The 23,174-nt window shown below is 28.1% G+C and overlaps 1 protein-coding gene across 1 annotated transcript; it reads right to left on the bottom strand.

The window, feature by feature from the left end:
- Nucleotides 1–1,467: 1,467 nt before the first annotated feature.
- On the bottom strand, nt 1,468–23,141 carry LOC107439176 (Wnt ligand secretion mediator). The gene is made up of 13 exons (XM_016051677.3): nt 22,892–23,141; nt 20,972–21,292; nt 20,086–20,216; nt 18,630–18,791; nt 18,115–18,251; nt 17,039–17,079; nt 15,869–15,996; nt 14,808–14,905; nt 9,398–9,461; nt 8,887–9,030; nt 7,059–7,142; nt 5,817–5,967; nt 1,468–3,746 (listed from the first exon to the last, which is right to left on the bottom strand). Exons 1-13 carry the CDS (start codon nt 22,995–22,997, stop codon nt 3,622–3,624), a joined length of 1,692 nt encoding a protein of 563 aa, XP_015907163.1. The 5' UTR covers nt 22,998–23,141; the 3' UTR covers nt 1,468–3,621.
- Nucleotides 23,142–23,174: the final 33 nt, after the last annotated feature.

Genomic DNA, 23,174 nt, shown 5'->3' with positions numbered 1-23,174 from the left:
TTTATAAGTCTAAAATAAAAGTATTATTTATTATAATAAATTAAAGAATAAAAATATTTTTAAATTTTTTCAAAAGGCATCTTTATATATTGCTAATTAACTTTAAACAGCCTATCAATGATTTTTCAATATTTTGAAATTTTCCTTCACGAGCTTTGCATTTTTCATAAAATTATTACAAACATAACTATTGAACATTATCGAGAATACTGTTCTGAATTGTTCTTTAGCCTTTAGAATTACATTCCGGTTTGTAATTCTTACAAACATACAGCTTTTCAAGATGTGGAATAATTTAACAATTTGTGTTATTCAATTTATTTAAAGTTTTTAGTTCAAGTGTAATGCTTCGTACTGAACATAGCATTACACTGGTTCAAAGTCATTTTTGCTGAATAACATACCCCCAGAAAACTTTTCAAAATGAAATTTTGAACCTTCCAAACCTTTGCTTGAATCTTTCAAAATGAAATTTTGTAAGGTTACAATTATATGGGAAACCCAGATTTCTAAATGGTGTTGCAATTACATTCTCTAAATTCTCAAAAGTGATTAGCAATCCAAATAATTACAATTCTTTTAACCATAGATTATATCCAAGACATTCTAGGTATAGACTGAGTGGTCCTGTTATTCTTTCTTCATAGAGAATAGAAGATTTTTTTATTTATTGCGCTGTAACATCCAAAGAAAAAGCGGTTTGAATAGTTTACATAAAAACTTTGTTATCGACTGACTCAAAGTCAATGAAGAATGTTAGTAATGAAAGCTCAAAAATGTCTTGCACCTGTTTTTGTAATGATTTTCTGGGTCATCAAAAAATGAAACAAAATTGCGGTCACTATGATGTAATATATGGTTCAATTTGGACGTTCGACTGGACATTAAAATAGCATTGTGTTAGTGGAAGAGCAAACAGAACTTCATAAAGCAGTCATTATAATGGAAAGGTTGCACTAGCAGGGGTTGTGCTAAAGAGCGTAGATTGTATAAAGAAAAAAAAGCAGTGGATAATTTTAACCTTCCCTTTCATGAATAAATTCACATTTTTTCTCTTCCCTCTCCCCATTTGATGTGAAGAATTAGCAACACAGATAATCAAAAAATAAGCAAATAATAAAACAATAATAAAAATAAAAAAATAAGCTTCAAATTCCAAAAATAAATTAATTCCATTTAATAACAAAATATTAGACAAGGGACAGAATTGAAAAAATTTTTTTTAAGGAAAAGTTATAATTTAAAGGAAACAGAGCATATCTGCTGGTTTTCTTTTGAATACAATTAATGTTCAGTTTAATTAATAATCTTAAAAGTTTGTTATTCTTTTCGTGCTCTTGTCTCTTCTACCACTTTTTTAGTGTGCTTCCGGAAACAGAATGAATGTTTAGCTATCTAGAGCTCAGAAAGAAAAAATTAAAAAGAAAAAAAAAATTATCAATTTTATTTTTTAACTGCTAGAGTAAATTTGTTATTTTTTTTTTTGAAAAAAGAAAACACACTAGTCTTGAAAATAGTTTCAAATAAAAGGACCTCCAAATATGGGACGTTGTACTGCATATGTACATACTAATAAATATATATATATTGTTTAAAAAACACTTTTTACTGTAGTAGCAGCTAAATATTAAAGTGCTTAAGATTGCGATTGTTTCTACAGAAATGATAATGAGGACATAAATCAAATATTATTATCTTAATTCAGTAAAACACAGTAACTTAAAATAGATACTGATTTAAAATATCTTGTAAATAAGTTAACACGTATAAATGTTAAAGCACAACAGATGAAAAAACAACAACTTTTTTTTCATCTGTAAGTTAAAAATGAATTAGCACCAAAAAGAACAATTATAAATGCTAAAAGATTTCTATCTCATGAAAGTGAAAAATGTTATGGATTTATGATCTGATATAATATAATAGCTAATGAATTTGACATTCTAAATGAAATAGTATAAATTAGATTAAAATACACCAATTAAAGAAAAAATTCTTATAATATTTATTAATGCAATGGGAAAGCCTGCTTATGTGTACAAAATCCTAGTATACATGATTTCTACATGTTAAATGCAACACGAATGGAACTCTGTCATGGTATGAAATTACAAAAAATAACTACAGAGAAAACAACATGTTTACAGATTACATCAGTACATAAAAATTGATTGGGTCACAACAGAGTTGGAAGAAATTCTACATTTCAATAATATATTTTATCAATTGAATCAGAGAGAATTGAATAGAAATTAGAAAATTTTTGTCACATGCATAATTTAAATAATTTTCAACAAGATTTCTTTAAAAAAAAAACCATAGGCCTCTTAAATTAGTTTAATTTATATAATGATATAGCTATAGTTATTAAATATCATCATGTAGTAAAAATTTTCATAATTATACAATAATTAAAATTGAATTTTTAACATTAATAATTTAGTTATTTTAGTACATTACAATTATTTGTTCTCAAATGTGCTATATTTATCAAAGAAATATTTTTAAATACTAATTAGGGCTGCCAATTACGCGTTTTGCAAAATAGAGTGGTAGACGATTAAAGACTAAAGGTTTCAGAAATTTTGCTAGCATTTTAAAATCCTCATAACAAGAGAGCTTTAACAAAGTGGTGTTTCATATGAACTTTTAAATCATTTATATGAAATGGTGTAAAAAATAACTTTAAGTCATCTTTACAAAACAAAGAATCATATATTAAAATAAAAACTTAGCTGCCACAAGAAGAAATTTTCTCAAAAAGCATAGAAAGTTGGCAACTCTGAATAATTTAAGTACACATTTATAATTAAATATGTTGTAAACCTTTTACTGTATTTAAATAACTTATTTATCCTGAATACATGTTAAACTATTATTTGCTTATGTTTATTTAAACCAGATGAATTGTTTAGAAAAATATGATGTATAATAGGAATTTTATAATACTTAAAAACTTTGATGTTATTTTACACTTTTGGTTGGTATAAAAGTCGAGTAGTTTTGATAATACTGAATTTAATTCGGAATGAAATAGAAATTAAACTTATAATCTACATTAATTTTTATTCAATTATATAATTTTTGGTCCTGTTTTTTTATTTAAAAGATTCATGTATTATGAATTCCTGTGGCAGAATTTTCATTGTTTGCCTATCTCACTGAAAGTAAGTAGAAAACAAAAATTTTGAAGAAGGGTCTCAGAGTTAACATTTTAATTACAACTCTAGCTGAGTGGGAAAGTTATATTAAAATAACTTACTATTTTTTGAAAAAATGTATAAATTGTCTTCTGATAAAGTATAAAATAGGAATATTTTTCAACATTCATTTTCAAAACTTATAATGCCCAATATGAAACTTAAAACATTGCAATATTTAAAGTAACATAGATTCCATATAACAAACACAGTTAAGTAGAAATAATTCTAACAAAAGGCTAAAAATAAAACATGAAAGTAATAACAGTATAAGTAATAACAGGCCATAAAGCTTAATAATATGATTAGGTGAAAAAAATGAAGAGTAGTTCTAAGTATCAAGTCGACAATTTTCACATTGAATACTGGTTGATTGATTGCTTGCTGCGTAGAAAAAAGATTTGTTATTGGACGAAAAGGACTAATCAAATGCGGCTTTTTTAGCAAGACCTGTTAAGCTGGAGATTTCAGTGGGCTCTGATGGTGATGGTTCAGAGGTCGTCAGGCGACTGAATTCAATTTCTTCTTGAGTAGATGATACAGCGTCTAAATAAAATATAAGACGTGTGGTAAAAACAAAAAGATAGATTATATCAAATTTGAATAAAGTGCAAATTCAATTTTTTGGTATGTATAGTCCCCCCCCCCCGAACTTCAAGAGTCATATTTAACTAAACTCAGTGGCGCGACAGCCCACAGCCAAGGCCTACTGTGCCCATCTCAGTTTTCTTGACCATGGGCTCTGGGGTGCAGGAGCAGATGTTCTGGTCAGGTGGTCAGCCGAAAGCGGAACTCCCTGTGCTTAGTTCCCAAGCATGCTTGGTACTCATTTATTGACTTACTGAAGGGATGAAAGGTTGAGTCAACCTTGCCCGGTCTGAGGATCAATCCCAGGACCTGTGGCACTGGAGCGCTACCATTCAGCCACCAGGCGTGGATAGTCACATTTATGGGGGGGGGGGAACCTCTAGGCTTTTTCTTGAAGAAGTAGTGAATGCCGAGACAATTCACCAGAAAGTAGCTCAGACCTAAATATTTGGAGGGAAAGTGGTGTCTTAAAGGGGCATCCCTTATAAGGTATACACTTCATATTAACTTATTAAAAATTATTATTTTATTTTATTTTAAAATGATGTGAAGTTTTTTACCACTTATCAGTCATGTGGCCCTCTGCCAATAACTTCAGAAAATTATATATAAAAAAATAATTTAAAAAAAAAAACAATAAAGTGTTTTGTTCACATAAATGTGGGAAACACTATAGTTTTTCTACGGTAAGAGCTCCTCCCCACAAAGTCTGACGCTGTCTGCTGCTATAGAAACAAGAATGGTGCCTTTCAGGGAGGATAGCTTCTCTTCCCTCTAGGGCTAACGCAATAGACCGAAGAAAAAGATTCCTCTTTTTTTCGCCAACCCCACACTCTTACTTGAAATAGTTATGCCTCGTTACCATAGTCCAGACTAACATGGGTCCAGACTAACGTCTAGGGGAGTTCTTACTTCAGACAAACTATATATGGTTTATGTGGAGATTAAAACCGAGTAGCTATTTCCTCTTGTGCTTAGGGAATTCACTCATTTGATCATTTCTTATCCAGTTTATTTGTAGTAAAAGTACAGGACAGTTGAAAAGTACGGATATTGAAGTTTATGGCCAATTCTTTACAGTAGTAAAAATATTAGAAAATCCCATCCATTTTCCTACCTAAAAAAAGGTCTTGTCAAGTTAATTGTAAGCCATAAGCTAAAAAATGGCCTTATAAAAGGTTAAAGGGCTATTAGGCTCTTTTGCAGCCAGGAAAAGGACTCTACTACTTCCATATCAACCAATGAAAAATCACTTAAATATATCTTCCTTATCTATTAACTATATAATTATTTTTTAAAAATTAATACTTTAAGAGTAGTGGTCCGAAAAAATACAAAGATAATGTAGTTTTTCGGACCACTACTCTTAAAGTACTACTTAGACCACTACTCTTACTCTGCTACAACTATAACTACTTTGTTACAAATGTAGTTAACTACAACTACTTTTTTTAAATGTAGTGACTACAAACTAGTTCCGAATCGTAGTGACTACTTCACTACTTTAAGGAGACGAACGAACTGAAGAACTTAATTCACACCTATGTTCAAAATGGTTTTAAATAAGATATTAGCTTACATTAAATATAAGGGAATGATTAAGAAATATGAGCCAGCTTGTTATTTCAAATTCGTTATTTCGAATTTGTTCATTTAACCTTCAACTTCTTCTGATACCTTTTTCGACAGTAGCTGTGTTTCATTTAGGAAATGATAAATTATCAAATACTTGAAATTTTTTAATTGTTTTATGCTAGGTAACTTTTTTTTAGCTTTTTAACGATGAAAATATCTTAACATAACTTTGGAACAACATAACATAATTTCTCAGTATTATAAATACTAAGTTTAAAAAGTTTTACAATTTTATTTTAAAGTTAAATGTTTAGACGATTATTCACCATGGAATAAGAGTTAAGTGCTCGTAGTGTCCAGGTTTCCATACTAACAAATTTTCATGGAAAAAACATTTTGTTATAAATTTTAATTGTAAAAAAATAGAAGAAAAAAAAAAAGAATGCAGTTTACCTGACTGTGCTGGATAATACTTGTGTGAAGGTGCATAAAGTGCAAGCAGTGCAATGGTGTACAAATTCCACATACCATAGACACCAGTGAAAAAGGCAGATGTGTACTCCATTCTAATGTCTTTATCCCATTTCCATTGACCTTCACTCACCTATTACATTGATAAAATAGTGAATGACGCTAGTAAAATCATGTCAATCAATGGCAGAAACGTTACTTTAATTTTGTGAACAAATTGTGTTGGAAAAAACAAACAGAAAACCCTGAATAACTTTTGATTTAATAATCAGATCTTCACATACTAGAATTAAGATCTACACAATTTTAATAGTTGAAGGATTTCAACTTAAATATAATAATTAATTAGAGAAGATGATATTTTAAAGTTATTTATTTTTACTAAATAAATATACCCTTACTTTTAATTTTCCTATCCGAAATTTGGAAAATTGGTTTTAATAGTTTGGTTAAGAGAGCAGAGTTGAAAATTCAGATCCCTTAATTTCAATTTACCTGCTGCATATTTTCCTTCTCTTGAGAACTTTTTTCAGAGAATTGAAAAATTATTCACCACAGAATTTTTTTTTTTTAACAAGCATTTCATCTTTACTAAATATCATTGGTCAGACCCTCAAAATATTAAGATTGCCTCTGGGTACGTAAAAATCTGATTATTACATCATTATTCATAAGTATTTTTTCACATTGAACATTTAAATCAATCTTCTGTAAAGAAAAATGTTCTCTATGTGCGGTAGATAAGCCCGGCCACTATTATTGTTGATTGGTCTAATAAAAATAAAAATGAACTACATAAGAATGGATCAATTTAAAAAATATTTTGTTAAACGACTAAAATTTAACTAAATAAAAAAATAAAAACGCGGCAGATAAGACCGTCCACTACTATTGTTGATTGGTCTGATACGTCTGTCATGCATCAGTTGAGGAATGGGAGATCAACGCTTGCGTATGTTAGAAGGGAAAAAGTTTCTCTAAAGGGTAAAAATAGATTACCTACTTCAGGTAAGATGAATTATATCTCATACTTAAGTAGAACCATTACTGATTATATGAAAAGAGAACACTTTAACTTCTTTCTTAATTATTCTTGATTACAACTTATTATTTTGAGTCTATGATTTCTGGTAACGATTTGGGCTTGTATAGCCGGCCGATATAACAATACATATAAAACTGGCAAAAAATAATCATAGCTTCTCAAGTTTTAAAATTTCTCACCTGCCCAATTATGAATGATATGACAGTCAGAGCGGCACAGATTACAGTCGTCAACATCAAGAATTTGAAACGATAAATGATGCCCTGCAAAATATGGAAAAATGTTGTTTACAACTACTTATTTTCAACATTTAAAGAGAATAAAGTCCGTCACAAACTATTTTAAATATTAATCAAAACATGATTTACAGGAACTAACAAAATTTAAATGAAATTCCTTACATATTTGTCACAATTTAAGTGTAGAAATCAGTTATTCTACAGATTTTTTAGCCAATGAGCAGAATAACAAGAGTTATTTGTTAAAAAGCCAAAAAATTGCTTTATTTCTTTAATAAATTACTTTAAAAAAATTTATTTCTTTAATAAAAAATTACTTTAATAAATAAGGTCATCCACAAACTATCAAGATAATCTATACACTAGCTACTAAACACTCATTGGAGTGAATATAAGATATTTGCTGGAACAACAGCAACCTTTGTGTGTCATTAAACTAACATAACTTAATCTTCACAATCTAGAAAATCAAGCAACTAGAAATTAACAAAGATCACAACAGATGATAGAATCAATCAACAATCACTTTAAAAACTATAAGTTAAAGTAACAAGGAGCTTCAAATATCATTACAATTAAAGAAATTAAATGTCTTTTATTTAGTATTTAATATTTAAAAAAATTAGCACATTAGTGGATAGAAAGAGATAAATTTTTGAACTTTAACGATATGGAATCTGTTAATGCACACATTACATAAAATTCTAGATTCTACACTTCAACCAATTACCCTACTTAATCTGCAGATTAATGGCTCTTAAGATTCAACGGCAATTAGATAAAATGAAAAACTCTCTGCACATATTGATTAGCACTACTAGTTTCAATCCTTTCATTGCCACTTTATTTTGGCAAAATTTGTTTGAAAAAACACTGATTTTTTTTACATGTGTTTCAATTTTATAGAACTCAATATTGATTCCTACCACAGGGATAGTAAAACACGGAATAAAACTGAAAATAGAACAAATGTTATGTGCATACACTTATGTTATTTCACTTATCAAAAAATTGAAAAAATGCCTTAAATTTAAGCAAGAAAAAAGTGTATGTCAGAAACATTTATTGTCATTAATGTTTTAATAAAAATATTGATGCTAAATTTTAATTTTTTATCTAAATTGCGTGAATACGAATCTCAACGTGTGATTTTTAAATTAAGGATACTAAAGAACTTCCAAGATGGTGAAAAAAATTTCCGCGTATATTATGCAGGTATGTTTAGTGGTAACATAACTAATTTTACTAGTCATTAAAGACAAACAAAGTTTGTTTATTGGTCTCATAACAAAGTTTTGCAGCTTTCAATTTCTGAGAAAAGAAAAATTATCAACTAAAATAATAATTTGCACTTCAGTATCACCACACTTCATATATATTCCTATAGCAGAGGTGCCCAGTTTTAGACAGAACCAAAATAAAAACAGAAAATGAAATTACAAACATTTGACTGATTTGATACTTGAAATCTAGTAAGAATCTAATAAGAAGAGAAGAAAAAGGCAAATATTAGTAGCACCTCCATACTTTATTTAGCAACTAGAATTTTTTAAATACCCCATGCCGTCAGTAATCACCTGCCTTCATACTGACTTCTTAATTTCAATGCTCTCATTTTCTCACTTTTATCAATTAATTGGCAAAACCCAATGAGCATATAATCTTAACTTTACTTTTGTCAAGTATTCTTCAAATATATTTTAAGGGAAGTGATATATGAACACCTTGTACATGCATAATTGTTTCATTTCAAGCAGGCATGACTTACTTCATAGTACATCCTCCTGGCACTACTCATACTTGGCAAGGTATTTCTTTTGAAGCCTATATTTTTGAAGACTTTAAAAACTAAATAACACAAAAACAGGAAATATACACCAGCTGACAATCCAGCCAAAATGATGAATGCTAGCTATTGCTTAAATTAAGGATACGATATTAAAATAAATTTTGATTAGAATTTTAAATTAAATTTTTGCCTACAAATAACAAAAATTCATGTATCAACATGTTTCAGGAATCCAACATGACACAACACACAAAGAAAAAACACACATAAAATTAATTAAATTGTCACTTCACAAAATCTATGCAAATGCTAAAAATATAATGTAAATTTAAAATTACAGTTCATTGATTTACAGCTCATTCATTTTAAAATATTTATAATCAAATACTACATTACAGTTTAAAAAAAAATTTTTTTTTAAACAATTTAAATACATTAATATTAAACATGTTAGATTTAAAACAAACTTGACAGACACGATAAAGGATACAGATAATTTAGAGCCAACAGTGGATGTCCATATGCTGAAGAATGGATTTTTTAGTTGAACTCCTCTAGAACGGAAAACATTAGAATTACAGAAAGCTTAAAAAAATCCAACACACAATTTAAAAAAAAAAATTATGCACTTTTTAATTTATTTAAATTTTAAAATTAATTACTAATTCAGATTTCCCACTGAATCTAAGGAAGCCATTTATGGTTAAAACATATCCACTACATAGCTGCTAACAGGAAATTAAAAAATTCTCCAGTTGACTTAATAAAAAATTTTACATAAAATATTATACCATCTATGAATAACAGATACTAGACACAGGGAATTTTAATCAATCAGGGGAAATAAAGTACATGACTGTAATTATATTTAAATTGGCAGGAGCATTTTTTGTAAGCAATAAACCTTAAATGAACATTAAAATAGAAACTATTAAATATATAAAGATATATTTCTAAATTCATAATTCTGAATAGTATATATTTCAGTTCAGAGAGTTTTCTAGGGTAAACTAACCAGTGAAGGAACACTTTAGCTTCGCTTGCCTTTTAAAAAATCATATTAATTTCAAAATTCGTAATTTCAGTTAAATGACTGTGTCAACATATTTGTTACTAATTGCAAACTATGCAAAAAAAAAATTGAGAACTTTCATAATATTGTTTTAAAGTTTTGGGGATTCAAATAACAAGTAGTAAGAAGACCCAGTGAAGGAACAGCTCCTACCAGTGAATGAACACAAAATTGCCCAGTGAAGGAACACTTAATTTTGGTTATATTTTAATGCTCTTTATGAATTTTTTAGCCATACAAATACAGTCGGACATCTATTTAACGAACTTCCATTCTACGAATTTCCCTATTTTACGAATTTTTTCGAGGAACCAAGAGCATTTTGGAAATTTTTTTGTAAAATAACTTCCATATAGCGAAGTGAATTTTCTATTTAACGAACTTTTCATTGAGATCCAATTTCCCTATTTTCCAAAATATTTCTTAACATTTTAAACTTGTTAAAGCAATTTATGGGGGAAATGACATTAAATTAATTTTCGAAGCCACTGCTTTATGAAATGTATTACTGTTTTGTCTAAAAATTATCTTAGAGAAAGCAGTAAATTCCCTTTCCCTTTTTGTTTGCACTTCAAACGAAAAACTCACTTCAAATTAACGGATTTCATCCGTAGCAATTTAACTTAACGCAAGTGGTAATGTATGTTTAAAATTACTTTTATAATAAATGCAACTATATTTTTATACATAAATTTAGACTTTTTTTAGTTGAAAATGTATATAGCATGATAGTGTAACACTGGATAATGTTTTGCTCTATTCTTGCTTTCCATGCAGATTTCTTTTATGGTTGAGATTTATATGATAAATAGTAGATACTAGTTTACAAGATAAAAGTGTATCAATTGCTATTTTAATTATGTCTAGTGTTTAAGAATTTAAAACCTGTTTTGTGTTGTTTAAGTATTTTAAGAGGTGATTTTCTATTTAACGAATTTTCCATATAACGAGCTTATTATTGGTATTAAGTGATTTTGTTAAATAGAGGTCCGACTAAAAACAAGACTATTTGTGAAATTATGAGATACAAGTACTTGTAAAATGCTAACTTTTTTCTGTAATCATGAACTAGAAATTAAAGTGATGTTAAATACAAAATAAATTTAAAAAAATCGTTCTTTCTTATAATTTGACAGTCAAATCTAAATCATTGTGTCATCCGATGCTGTTTATTATCATTATTATTTTATCACCTTTTTGTTTACTCTTTTTCCTCTTATTTCTTGAAGCTTTTTTTCTTTTTTAAGTATTTTTTCTTTCTTTTTCTTTTCCATGTTCTCTTGTTTTAATGTTTTTTAGATCTTTCAGCCTCTTGAAATTTTTGCCATTTCTCTGAAGTTAGTGCAAAAGGTAATTTATTCGCTTTTCTTCTTATTTGACCTTTCTTTTTATCATCAATATTTGGCCAATGTAAATGGCTCTTCCAAACTTCTTCTGATTTTTCAGCAACATTTCTAGAATGCCTTTCTCGAAAATAGACGGGGGAAAGGTGTCTTGAAGTTTGAGGCAAATCCATCTCTTGTTGACTTATATCTAGAGGATCTTTAGAAGTACTGATTTTACTTACAGAATCATTTCTTTTTTCAACTAAGAGAATCAGCATGAGGACTCATTTCAAATTCGATATCTAATATGCATTCATTATCAATACTAGCTTCAGTTCCTAAGTTTGACTTAACCAAGTGGTCTTCTTTTAATACGTGCTTCTTCCATATTGGAAAAAGTACAGGCTCTTGGACATTTTCGATATTAGACTCTTCCGTCAATGCTGTGTTAAAAATTTACAACATATCTTGAGGGATTTCCCTCTCAAGCTTCTGAAGAAATTGAGTATCGTTTCTGTTTAACTTTGTTTTTTGTTGAGGAACTTACTTCTAAATTCTAACATTGTAAAGTAGTTTCTATAAATTATATAATCACGTTGCTATCCTATAATGATAGCTTATTAGGAGTTCTTGGTGCAAAAGCCAGCGAAAAAATGTTCTATTTTTATGATTATATTTAATTAGTTTTCGATTTGTAAACATAGTTTATTAAGTTGCCTAACATTTGATGTAACTACACACCCCGTTAATAAATATAAATTATAATTTTTTCATAAATTAAGCTATTAAATTAACATTTTGAACTGAAATTATTTCAGGAATTATTCATACAATTTTTAACAAAATTTCGGTTGTCCTCTATATAGCAGAATTACTTATCCTAGAGTCATGTAAAATCATATATCACACATTACTGTTCATTCACTGGAAGTATTCCCAGTGTAGGAATATGCCTGTTTCTTCACTGGTTAGAAGCTGGTTTTTGTCTTTTAAACAGAATTTTGATGTATAATATGACTAAAAGTACAAGAAAATTACGAAATTTCTTTTATTTTCATTAACTGAGAAATGAACCCAGTAAAGAAACATTTGTTCCTTCACTGGTTTTTCATCGTTTGGTGATCCAGTGAAGGAACATGCCTGTTCCTTCACTGGTTGGAAGTTGTTTTTTGTCTTTTAAACAGAATTTTGATGTATAATATGACTAAAAGTACAAGAAAATTAAAAAATTTCTTTTATTTTCATTAACTGGGAGAAAAACCCAGTAAAGGAACACTTGTTCCTTCACTGGTTTTTCATCGTTTGGTGATCCAGTGAATAAACACCCCCTTATCTCAGTACTTGATTATGCTATGGTGCTTTAAAAAAAATAAAACGTAACTTCAATAACTATATTTTGAATTCTCTTTTTCACAGTGAGAAAAATAAGACTACTACATGCAATTAATTCCACTTCAAACATATAAGTACAAACACTCACCTTATAATTTTTTCAACGAAACAAGGTGTTGCAGATATAATAACAAATTCAAAAATTTTTTCTGAGAAATCTATTTGACCAGGTAATACAAAATATTGCTAGATGACTTCCTATTGTTTGGCAGTAAGCTATGGTTACCAATCAATCTAAAGAAAAACTTTCAAATTCTTATTTTTAATCAATATATATGAAATGTTCCTTCACTGGGTAGTGTTCCTTCACTGGTTGGTTTACCCTAGCATATTTATGAATAACATATTGGCTAAAAAGTTCAGTATAACAAGAAATAATAATCCTATTTAAAAAAAGTATTTTTTTTTGGTTCAGCTTCGTTTTCTTAAATTTAAACTCAAACCTTACAAAAAGAGCAACTTTAACAGAGCAATGGGCCATTAGCAATGGTTTAGTATTCATCGTTAATAAAGATTTAAAGACAATACTCATATGGAGGTGCAACATTACCACAGTTAAGATCGGATGGCAGATGGTGTTAGTAATCACCTGAAATCTGCACCTCACTTCCCAACCATGGACTTAACATTAAAGTGGTTTCCAGATAATGATTGCAAAAAGAGCTATCTAATTAAACATCCAGTCTTAAATACAGAGAATTAAATATTGGCTTAGGCTGTGGTTCATGAAGACTATCCTCCACACCAATTGGCCAGCAGTTTAATAACTGAAAACTTTAATAATTTTTTTTTTGGGAGAAAAAATTCTTTTTACGAGAGCTTTACATATTTAATTAATTAGATGAAGCAAATGTATTCTTATAATAATAAGTCAGGTAAAAAAAAATTACCAGAAATTTTTTAAATTAGAATTATTTTCTAAGACAAATAAAAATCATGGCATTTCGTTTTTTAATTAACTCTCTCATAGGGCTATTTTTTCTATTAATGTTATGTGAAAATATTTTTGAGATTGAGATAAACACCTAAAAAGTAATTTATTTAGCTTTTCATCAAAAATTAATTAGAATTTTAAGACAACTTTTTTTGGTTGAAAGGTGGGTCGAGCTTTCAAAATTTTTCTAACGCAAACAGGGTGCGTAGCCAAATTTTTCAACAAAAAATAAGCACCTTTTGAGCACTTTTCAAGCATTCAAAAAATATTTTTAAGCACTTTAAAAAATCTCATAATTAGACAGGGTTGGCAAGTTTTTGACAGTTGATGGTTTTATCCGGTTTTATTTACAGTGATGAAGACGATGGCGTATCACAAACAATGAAATTAACAAGAGAAATGAAATTTTCTATCACTAATAGAGAAAAAAAATTGACAATGTTTAGTTGGTCCCCGCAATTAGCAAAAATTCGAGAGATTTTTCAATTCTATTACAGAGGTGGAAAATGAGATTTTTCGTTTCCATTACAGATGGCGGAAAATGAATTCTGAAATTGAGAATCTCTTGCAAAATGCAGCAGGGTTGCACGAGATAAAAATCCTTACCACTGAATCCAGCTCATTATACGTAAGTGCGGACCCGCAAGTATTTCATCAAACATGTAAAACAAATGGTGTTTTCATACACTACAGACCAGCGGTATGCCGAAATAGATTGGGGTTGATTTAATTCTGAAAACGTTGAATGTCTTTTTGCATAATTTGCGGCTTAAAACAACTGGGTAAATAAAAATATCATATTTTGGAAAATTAAGCACTTTTTAATAACACCCATGGAAAAAAGCACCTTTAAGGGCTTTTAAAAAATGCTTCGCACAATGGCAAGAATTGTCTACAAATTTGTAAATAACTGAATTAATAAACTGTATGTTCACAACTACAAAGTAACTTGATGAAGAACTGAGTTTCTTCTTGACCCCACGCTTTACTTCACTGTTATCGACATTTATCTAAATTAAGTTCTTTTTTTGCCCCCTTGATTTTTTCTGAAGTTAGCAGATGGTTGGTGGGAAACCCAGGAATCAAGAGAAACTGGATAAATCCTATAGTTTAGAGGAAAATCCAGCAGTGTAGGCAGAGATGCCCATATATTTGAATTAATATATGAGGTGTTTACCTTTCACACATATCAAATATGAACAAACAGAAACAGCCTACAGCAACAGAAGTAAGATAGTGCCAATAACTTCTAAGCTTATTCCTTTCTACATCATCCTACAATAAAAAAGATACAAGTTAAGAAATATTTTTATTTTTCTGCAGCAAAACATATTTCGAAAAAGAATTTATTTAAATAATAGTTATTATTTTGATTGAATTTTTTCTAAGTGGTTATTGTATTTTATAACCGTCAATGAACAGCTGATCCAATTTTGGGTTTGCGACTACTAATATTTAACTTTGTAGCGTTGCAATTTCAAAACAATCCAGAATACAAAGAAACTCCCCCCTGAGGTATGATTTGTTATGGGAACATGGAGGACTTTGTGATTAGACAGATTTAACATGTATCAGTCACCATTTACTGCACGGGGAGTATTCAGCCGGCCGGGTTCGAACCCACGACAGTGTGTCCATGAACCAGGGCCATCAAAATATGAACTGTAACATAGTATCAAGAAGGAACAATTTAATGAAAAAATAAGTAAGAATCAACTTTGCAATATATACATCACAGAAGCAAGAAATAAAACCTATCATTACATTACACAGCTGTTAGTTATGATGCACTTTTTTTCTTGTTGAACTATGACAGAAGCAATACAAAAGGAAATTAGGGTAATAATTTATCTTATGGTAGTTTTAAGTAATTTTGTTCAACTTTTCTGAACAATGGTTGCTCTAATGAATAACTAAAAAGAACTACATTCGGTTTCGTTAAGAAGAAAAAACACAAAACCTTCACATTTGTAAATGACAAACTTCGTATGATGATTCAATGACATTCAACAAACAATAAATGTCTTTGATCTTGCAGGTTCCATATTGAATTTACGTAATTGAAAATAAATATATTGTTTATAACATCCAGTAATTTATGAAAGAAATATTAAAACAAAATTAACATACCTTTCTACCTTCCTAAATTTTAAAGGCAGCCAAAAGAAATGTTTATTTTATTAGCATCACATTGAATATCAAAGTCAATACAAACTATAAGCTACACATTGGACTTACCATTAGATGCTCCCCACAGAAGACAAGCCAGAAACTGAGAAGAGAGGCATAGAATATACCCTGGCGAATATCACTGAACAAAAGCATAAATGGCATGTCAATCCAAAGAGATAAATATTCCAAAGGCACTAAAAATAGGATATCCCACAAATAAATTAAGTTAATAATAATAAGATTAAATTGTAAGCTTAAAACTAAAGTTGCAATTGAAAGGTTTAAACTTTTGAACTTTATTGGCACAAGAAAAAGAGGAAGACCTCTGTGTAGAACTAGACATTGGAAGTAAAAAAAAAAACAGTTAACAGTCTAAAGGGTTCATTGGAGGAGTTTACTGAGGCAGCTTTAGCCTGCAATAGGCTGTAATGCATTTAAAGAAGGAAAAAAATAGTCTTACGAATTAAGATCTTTTTAAAGATTTTAGGAACCTGTATGATAAGCATCGAAACAATAAACAATGCTTGAACAGACTTGCCAATTTCTTTGGTTTTTAGCGTTAGATTTTTCCAAAATATTTAAATTATTAATATTTAAAAAATTATGATTTAACATCTGATTAATAACTATTTTGACCACCTCAATATTTAATAATTCCAAGATATTTATAAAAGATCTTAATAAAGGCACACTGTGAGGTTTATAAGAGCTAGTAAAAAAACAATTTTTTCCCCTTATATTGTTAGCTCATAGCCATTTTCAACAGGGTAGTGAGATAGAAATTCTGGGTTGGAAAACATACACAAAATATACATGGATAAATAGTTTTAACAGTTTACATCAAAATAACTGTATAAATTACATAACAAATAAACTATTAACGAATAAACTGCCTCTTATTTATATTTTTGTTGAGCTATATTCAAGAAGAAAATTTTTCCTTGCAATCCTCCTTATATTTTTCAAAGATATTAATATATTATGCTTAATATTTTGTCTTAATTGAAATTACTTAATCATAATAATAACAAAAAAAAAATGAAATGTATGCAATACTGAAAAAGACATGTAATAGATTTAAATACATAATATACTTTTATGTGAGATTCTACAGTTTAAAAAAGTTACAAAATCATACGGTTAATTTATTAATTAAGTTCAGAAACATAACAAAACAACAATATTTTAAATAATCAATTCCAGAAGATAAAAATATATAAAATGAAAATAACTTACAATTTAACAAGCTAAGGGATATTCCAAGGAACAGCAGCATTCTAAAATATAAATTGAAAATATATTTATAAACAAACTTGCAAAAAATAATCAGATTTTAACATTCAATAAGCTCTCATTAAATTGTTTATCTGAACGTATGCATTCCTCTATGTATTGTGAATTCTTTGACTGTAAAACTATTTCTCTCTCTCAAACTAATGAACTTTTTAAACACTAAATCTAAAAGTAGAATTAAAATTTTTACTTTCGACAAATAAATAAATATATAAAAAGTAGTCATATTTTTTGATGTATGAATATAAATGCAGTTTATTTATTCTCAGCTTTATAAAGGCAGTTTGCATCAAATTTTGATAAAAATTGAAATTTCAGGGTAGGATAAAGATAAGTTATCTTTATACAGATACACAGGGTGCAATGGTACAGAAGCTTTTCAAATAATATTTGAGTAAAAGTTCTATACTTTTGTAAAGTAATAATTTTTTTCCACTTTAAATTAGAAATAAAGTTTTATTTTTTAAACATAAAACACATTCATTTTTACAATATACTAGTATAAAATGCCTATGGCTTATTTTTTTTTAAATTTGTTAACTTTTGTGTCCTAAAGAAAAAATTCTCATTAAATTATTTATTTTTATTATTTAATAGTATGTTTTGAGTAAAAAAAAAATATGCATCAGACACATTTTGTATTAAATTATATAGCTTAAAAAATAAAATATAGATTAAATGTCATTACCATCTTTTGTCAGAGACAAACATTTTACAAGAAATTTACTATATTATGAAGGTTTTACAAATATAAATGCATACAAATTCTAATATGATATGACAGTCTATAAAATGTATAAAAAATTCTATAAGAATAATTTGTTTATTTTGTTCTACACATCATTTTGTATATATTCCCAACCTGCTCTGCAATTTTTTGTTGCGAAAATCAAACTTCAAAACCATTTCTGGCTTGTAGGAACCTTGTAATGTTAATTCCCTTTTGCAAAGCAAGCCCAAAAATTGAGAAACAACTACATTTATTACAATGAAATAGTAAAAATAAAAGTTGGTCTTACCTTTCAACTAAAATTGGAGCTCTACAAAGAAGGCATATACGCTTCCAGTACCAAATCAACACCAACAGAATTACAGGAAAGAATACTGTCTTTAATGAGACCCAAACTTTAGTGAAACCACCATTCTGATGAATTATCTTAAAAAATAACAATAGTAATTCTGTAACTGACTTCAGTTCATTAGTTTTATTAAAATCATAAAATAAAAGAAATACAAGCAGTTTCACAACACTTGAAAATAATAGCAATTTGAATATATAATTAGGGTTATATATAAAAAACCAAAAAAATCATACTAAAATGTCTTTTAATTATATCAAAATCTCTAGCAAATGTTTTTATGAGTACAATTTAACAAATTTTCAACAGCTATTAATTTTGGAAGTTTATAGACATTGAGACCATTGTTTAGAATATTGAGAAGAAAAACAAATCTAAATTTCAGCAAAATGCAGAAGGATTTCTAAAATTTTTAATGTGTAGTATCCCAAGATACTTTTAAAAACAATACTTACAACAGTCCACATGTCATCCACATGCCCAATTCCTTCGTTTAAAGATGTTTTTCCAGAGAAATCAATGGGCACTCGTATGTTTATTAAATAGTAATCATGGTGTACACTCCCTAATTCAAAAAGTGGTAAAACATCACAATCATAATGATATCCATCAGTCTTCTAAAAAGAGTAAAGAAAGTTTTCATTCAACCAAATATTTCATTTAAAAAAAAATTCATAAGATAATTCTAAAATAAAGAAATAAGAAACAAAGTAATTTTTCAAAGATGTAGAATACATTTCACAATAGAGAGCTTTAAGGAGTTTTTTTGGAAAAATTATTAATAAATAAAACTCAACGGACATGACGCTAATAACCTAGCTTTACATTATTCTTCATTTATTTGCTTGTGATTTGCATGCCAAGAACCAATGCTTTCAAAAATGTATTTTTTAATACTAAAAACTATAGAATTTTGAAAACTATAGAACTGAACAATTTTTTTAACATCAAAAAATTTTTAAGAAAAAACAAAGCTGCCTTGTTTTATTTTTGAAATAGTGATTTTTAAGATTAAAATGATTTTTGAGATTAAACAAATATTTTAATCAAATTTTCAAGATTGAAGCAATTATAATAGAAAAAATAAATTTTTATTACAAATATTTGCACATATTGCAGCTGATCAGAAGTCTGATAATTTAACTAATTTTTTTCCTTCAAAACTGCTAGCTTTACATCTGAGATATTCAAATGTAACTTATGTTAAACAAAAGATATTTTAATCACTTTTTTTTTCTCTTCCAGTTTATTGGAAAGCTGGATCTGACAATTATAATAAAGTAGAATTGCTCCTTTCTACATCACAATTTAAGCTATGCTAGGAACATATATATAAGTAACCATGGTAAAAACCATGCACCTTGATCATAGCGAAATTAGTACTGTTTTCAGTGGCCGAACTCTGAATTACACATTACTAGTAAAGAAAAAGGATCTACTACATTGGTAAACTGTTGTTTAATTCACAGCTTCTATGTAGATAAGTTTGTTTTGCTAAGAAAACTCTCAAATGATCTCTTGTTTTTAAGCTATTCTTATTGGTCATTACATGAATAAAAATTATTTTTAGTCCACCTTACTATAGATTTAATAAAGATTGATACACTAACAAACAATAATGATTTTGTCTGACAAGTAGCACTGTTATATTTACTTTCAATAACCTCTGCTCTAAGTAAGGTAAGACTGAGTACCTTCTTGATGTGTGTCCACGTTGAGCCTACGAAAGCTGAAGTAGCGCAAAGGAAGATGACAACTACATACAATATAACATTGAACTAAAGTTTTATTGACCCTGGGAAAAAATTTACTTTGATCCTTTTCTCAAATCACGAAATGCCTCAGTTTTATATTTTCTTTGATGTTGTCAATTTATTAAATTCTTTTTTAAATATTTAAAAACTAAGTTACCTTGTCATCATCGATAGAGCATTTAAGTTCTCTTGTTTCAGTTGAATTTGCTAACAGCTGCCATTTATCATCTGGATCCCACTTGTTTCGATAGCCCAACTTTACATCAAATGTAATTTTAGGGTTTTTTGCTGAAAAAATTATTAAATAAAATCATTTTCAAATAGTATAGTTATATATGAATACAAACAGTTAAAAAAAGTTTTATGATCAAAAGTATCAATTCAACTAAAACAACATTTACTTTTTAATTTCAAAGATGTCTTGACAAGGCATAAACAAAATTTTGATTTGCTTATTCTATATTTGTAATTTGTTATACTATTTTAACAATTTATTAGGAGCAATTTTGAAAGACTCAAAAGATTCATGTGATCAATATCAAAAACAGTAAATCGATTTCCGTTCAAGTAAATTTAAAAAAAGCAAGACATGTATCACAATGATTAATCAATTCTTTTGTTACAAATCTGAATTAGTAACAAAATCTCTACTCACAGTCATACTTTATTAAACTATAAAAATTGTTATTTTTTTATTATTTTTTTTATGTTTCAAAAAAAAAAAAAAAAAAAAAAAAAAAANTTTTTTTTTTTTTTTTTTTAAAAAAAAAAAAAAAAAAAAACGAAACTTATAGACTAGAATTATAAATATATAATAGAATTATAAATTTATAGAAATTTGGTATTTGTCTTTTTAATTGATTGCGTCAAGCTTAATTAATGAAAAAAAGAAGAAAAAAAAGGGAGAAGTTGAGAAAGAGAGAGAATAAAATAAAAACAACAAAAAACTATATATATAATTATATATATATATTGCCATTAAGTTAAGAAAGAACAAAAACTGAAATAAAAGTTATATTTAGACATTGGAGTAATAATCTTACTCATGGGATTTTGCTTCATGAAAAGTATGTCCAGAACGAGCAATGCATTCATTGTCATCATCCATCGAGAATAATCCAGAGTTATTCCATTTTTGGGAAGCGGTGTTTGGAAAGCAAAAACAATATGATTGGGAGTAATATTTGGATCATTAATGATGTCAGGGCTGTCCAAATCAAGGTCATTAAGGATTTTGCAATTCACACTTTCCATCTTACTTCCTCGAGGTATATGCCACACTTCATCAAATTGTTTAATTGATAGTGGTTGTTGCATCAGACATTTAGTTGCTAGCATGTTTTCCGCATTGGAAGGGGCTGGAGCTATTGAAAAGAAGTATTTCAATCATAATTATGATACATTTAAAAAGCTTCAGTAATTAAGAATGTTCATAAGTACATAGTGCTTTAATCACTAGTTATTTATCATAAAGCTTTAATTTATTGTCTTCGTAAGGATGATAAAAAAATAAACACTCAAAGAATTGGCAAAATAATAATTATCAACATTCTGTGATTTCCTTAATTACTCAATGATTTGCTGATAATATTATTGGTTCATTCATTATTATTAAGTTACTAATTAATAAATTCTCTTATTTGTTTCATTTTATACCCAGGAATCAATTTTAAATAAAATTCAGTTGTTTACAGTTAATCATGAAGTAGGAGCCACTAATTTGATTAATATAACATTTAGTTACAGTAAATACCTAAATGAAATAGAACTGCAACTTGGATCCTTTCTAGCTTTGGTAGTAAAAATGCGAAATGACTAGAAAAAGAATTTAAAATTATAGATGCTCATCGACACTTCACATTTTTACAATTAACGATGCAGAAAAACAAAATTTTGCTCTTAATAGTAACAGTGTTAACAGAATTAATGATATACAGATTCATTAGATAAAATATCGTATTTGAGTTAAGATCTGCTCAGAGATGAAAAAAAGGAAAAAAGATGTGATTGTTGCGTGGGAGAAGCAAACATATTGAAGTTGCGCAGAATTTCTTAGCCTTATCTTTTTAAAAGATTAAGGGTTCAGATCTCAACACCTATGTTCTTCGAAAGAAACATTGCTTGTTGTTTTTCCTGTAATACATATACTCTGTCTAGATAAACAAGGAGCATTCAGATAAATTCTGAAGCAAAGGGTATGTATTGAAACTTAGTTGACAGTTAGAAATAATTTGCATTATATTAGACTGAATGTCTGTAGAGGGTATTGTATGTTAGAGTGATGAAAATGAAGAAGTTTATTAAATATGGAAAAATTAAATAGCTATAGTATTGATTTTTTTAATTAAGAGATTTGATCATTTATGTGCTTGACAGTTCGGCTACATCATTGATGTACTCGTTAAATGCCTAAGTGTCATTTGGCAGAAAATTTGTCAGTTACATGTTTTTACCTATTTCAGTTATTTTCTTGTAGTTATATTTTATGAGTATATCATTACATCTTTTTTATCACAAAATCTATATATTTTTGTTTAGTTCTTATTACTGATTTTGAACCTTCACAGATTCTTGACTTCGGTAGACACAAATCATTAATATAAATTTTTCAATCACTAGGCACATTTGTCATGGTTAAGATTGGTTTTATGCTTGTTTCTAAAACCTTACATTGCTTCACAAACCTATTTCTTGAGAAGCAATTTTAAATTCTTGATTTTCTATCGAGATATATAGCAAAGAAAAATTATTTTATGCCTAAACAAAACAAAAAAATTATAAGAATGGTGATATTTTCAAGAATAGCAGAAAATTAAAATTTTTTGAGTGAATGTTAGAGTAAGCAAATGACTGAAGTTTATGAAGACAACAGAAAGTAATACACAATCACAATGAAATATTAATAGAAAAATTTAATTTTAAAAAAATCAATTGAAATTAACACCAGGAATGTTAGATTTTACCGATTAATCCTCCGATGAGAAAACAAATTATTTGACACAACAGGAGACCTGAGACGAGATATCCTAATTTACGACCACTAAGGTTTTCTAGAATTGTACCAGCCATTATTTAAGACTTTTCTTTAATCATCAAATTAATTGTCTATTTATAAAGTTTCATATAAACCTTGTTTAACAAAATGCCGAAGCAATTTTTGACAAACACAAAACCCAAACAACAGCTCATTAAAATTCAATAATAGGCAATTTCAACGGTTTTAGTTAAGGAACACTCTGTTAAAAT

This window comes from Parasteatoda tepidariorum, chromosome 10 (assembly GCF_043381705.1).
Source record: "Parasteatoda tepidariorum isolate YZ-2023 chromosome 10, CAS_Ptep_4.0, whole genome shotgun sequence".
In the NCBI taxonomy this organism is placed as follows: domain Eukaryota; kingdom Metazoa; phylum Arthropoda; class Arachnida; order Araneae; family Theridiidae; genus Parasteatoda; species Parasteatoda tepidariorum.
The sequence above is the reverse complement of the archived record's forward strand: the minus strand, read 5'-3'. Positions and strand labels throughout refer to the sequence as shown.

Bases quoted from the DNA above. Each gene is read 5' to 3' on its own strand.
- LOC107439176 (XM_016051677.3), bottom strand. From the start codon at position 22,997: ATGGCTGGTACAATTCTAGAAAACCTTAGTGGTCGTAAATTAGGATAT. The intron at 17,080-18,114 runs GTAAGACCAACT...TTTATATTTTAG, and splicing joins GCTCCAATTTTAGTTGAAAG to AATGCTGCTGTTCCTTGGAA. The intron at 7,143-8,886 runs GTAAGTCATGCC...CATATTTTGCAG, and splicing joins CCAGGAGGATGTACTATGAA to GGCATCATTTATCGTTTCAA.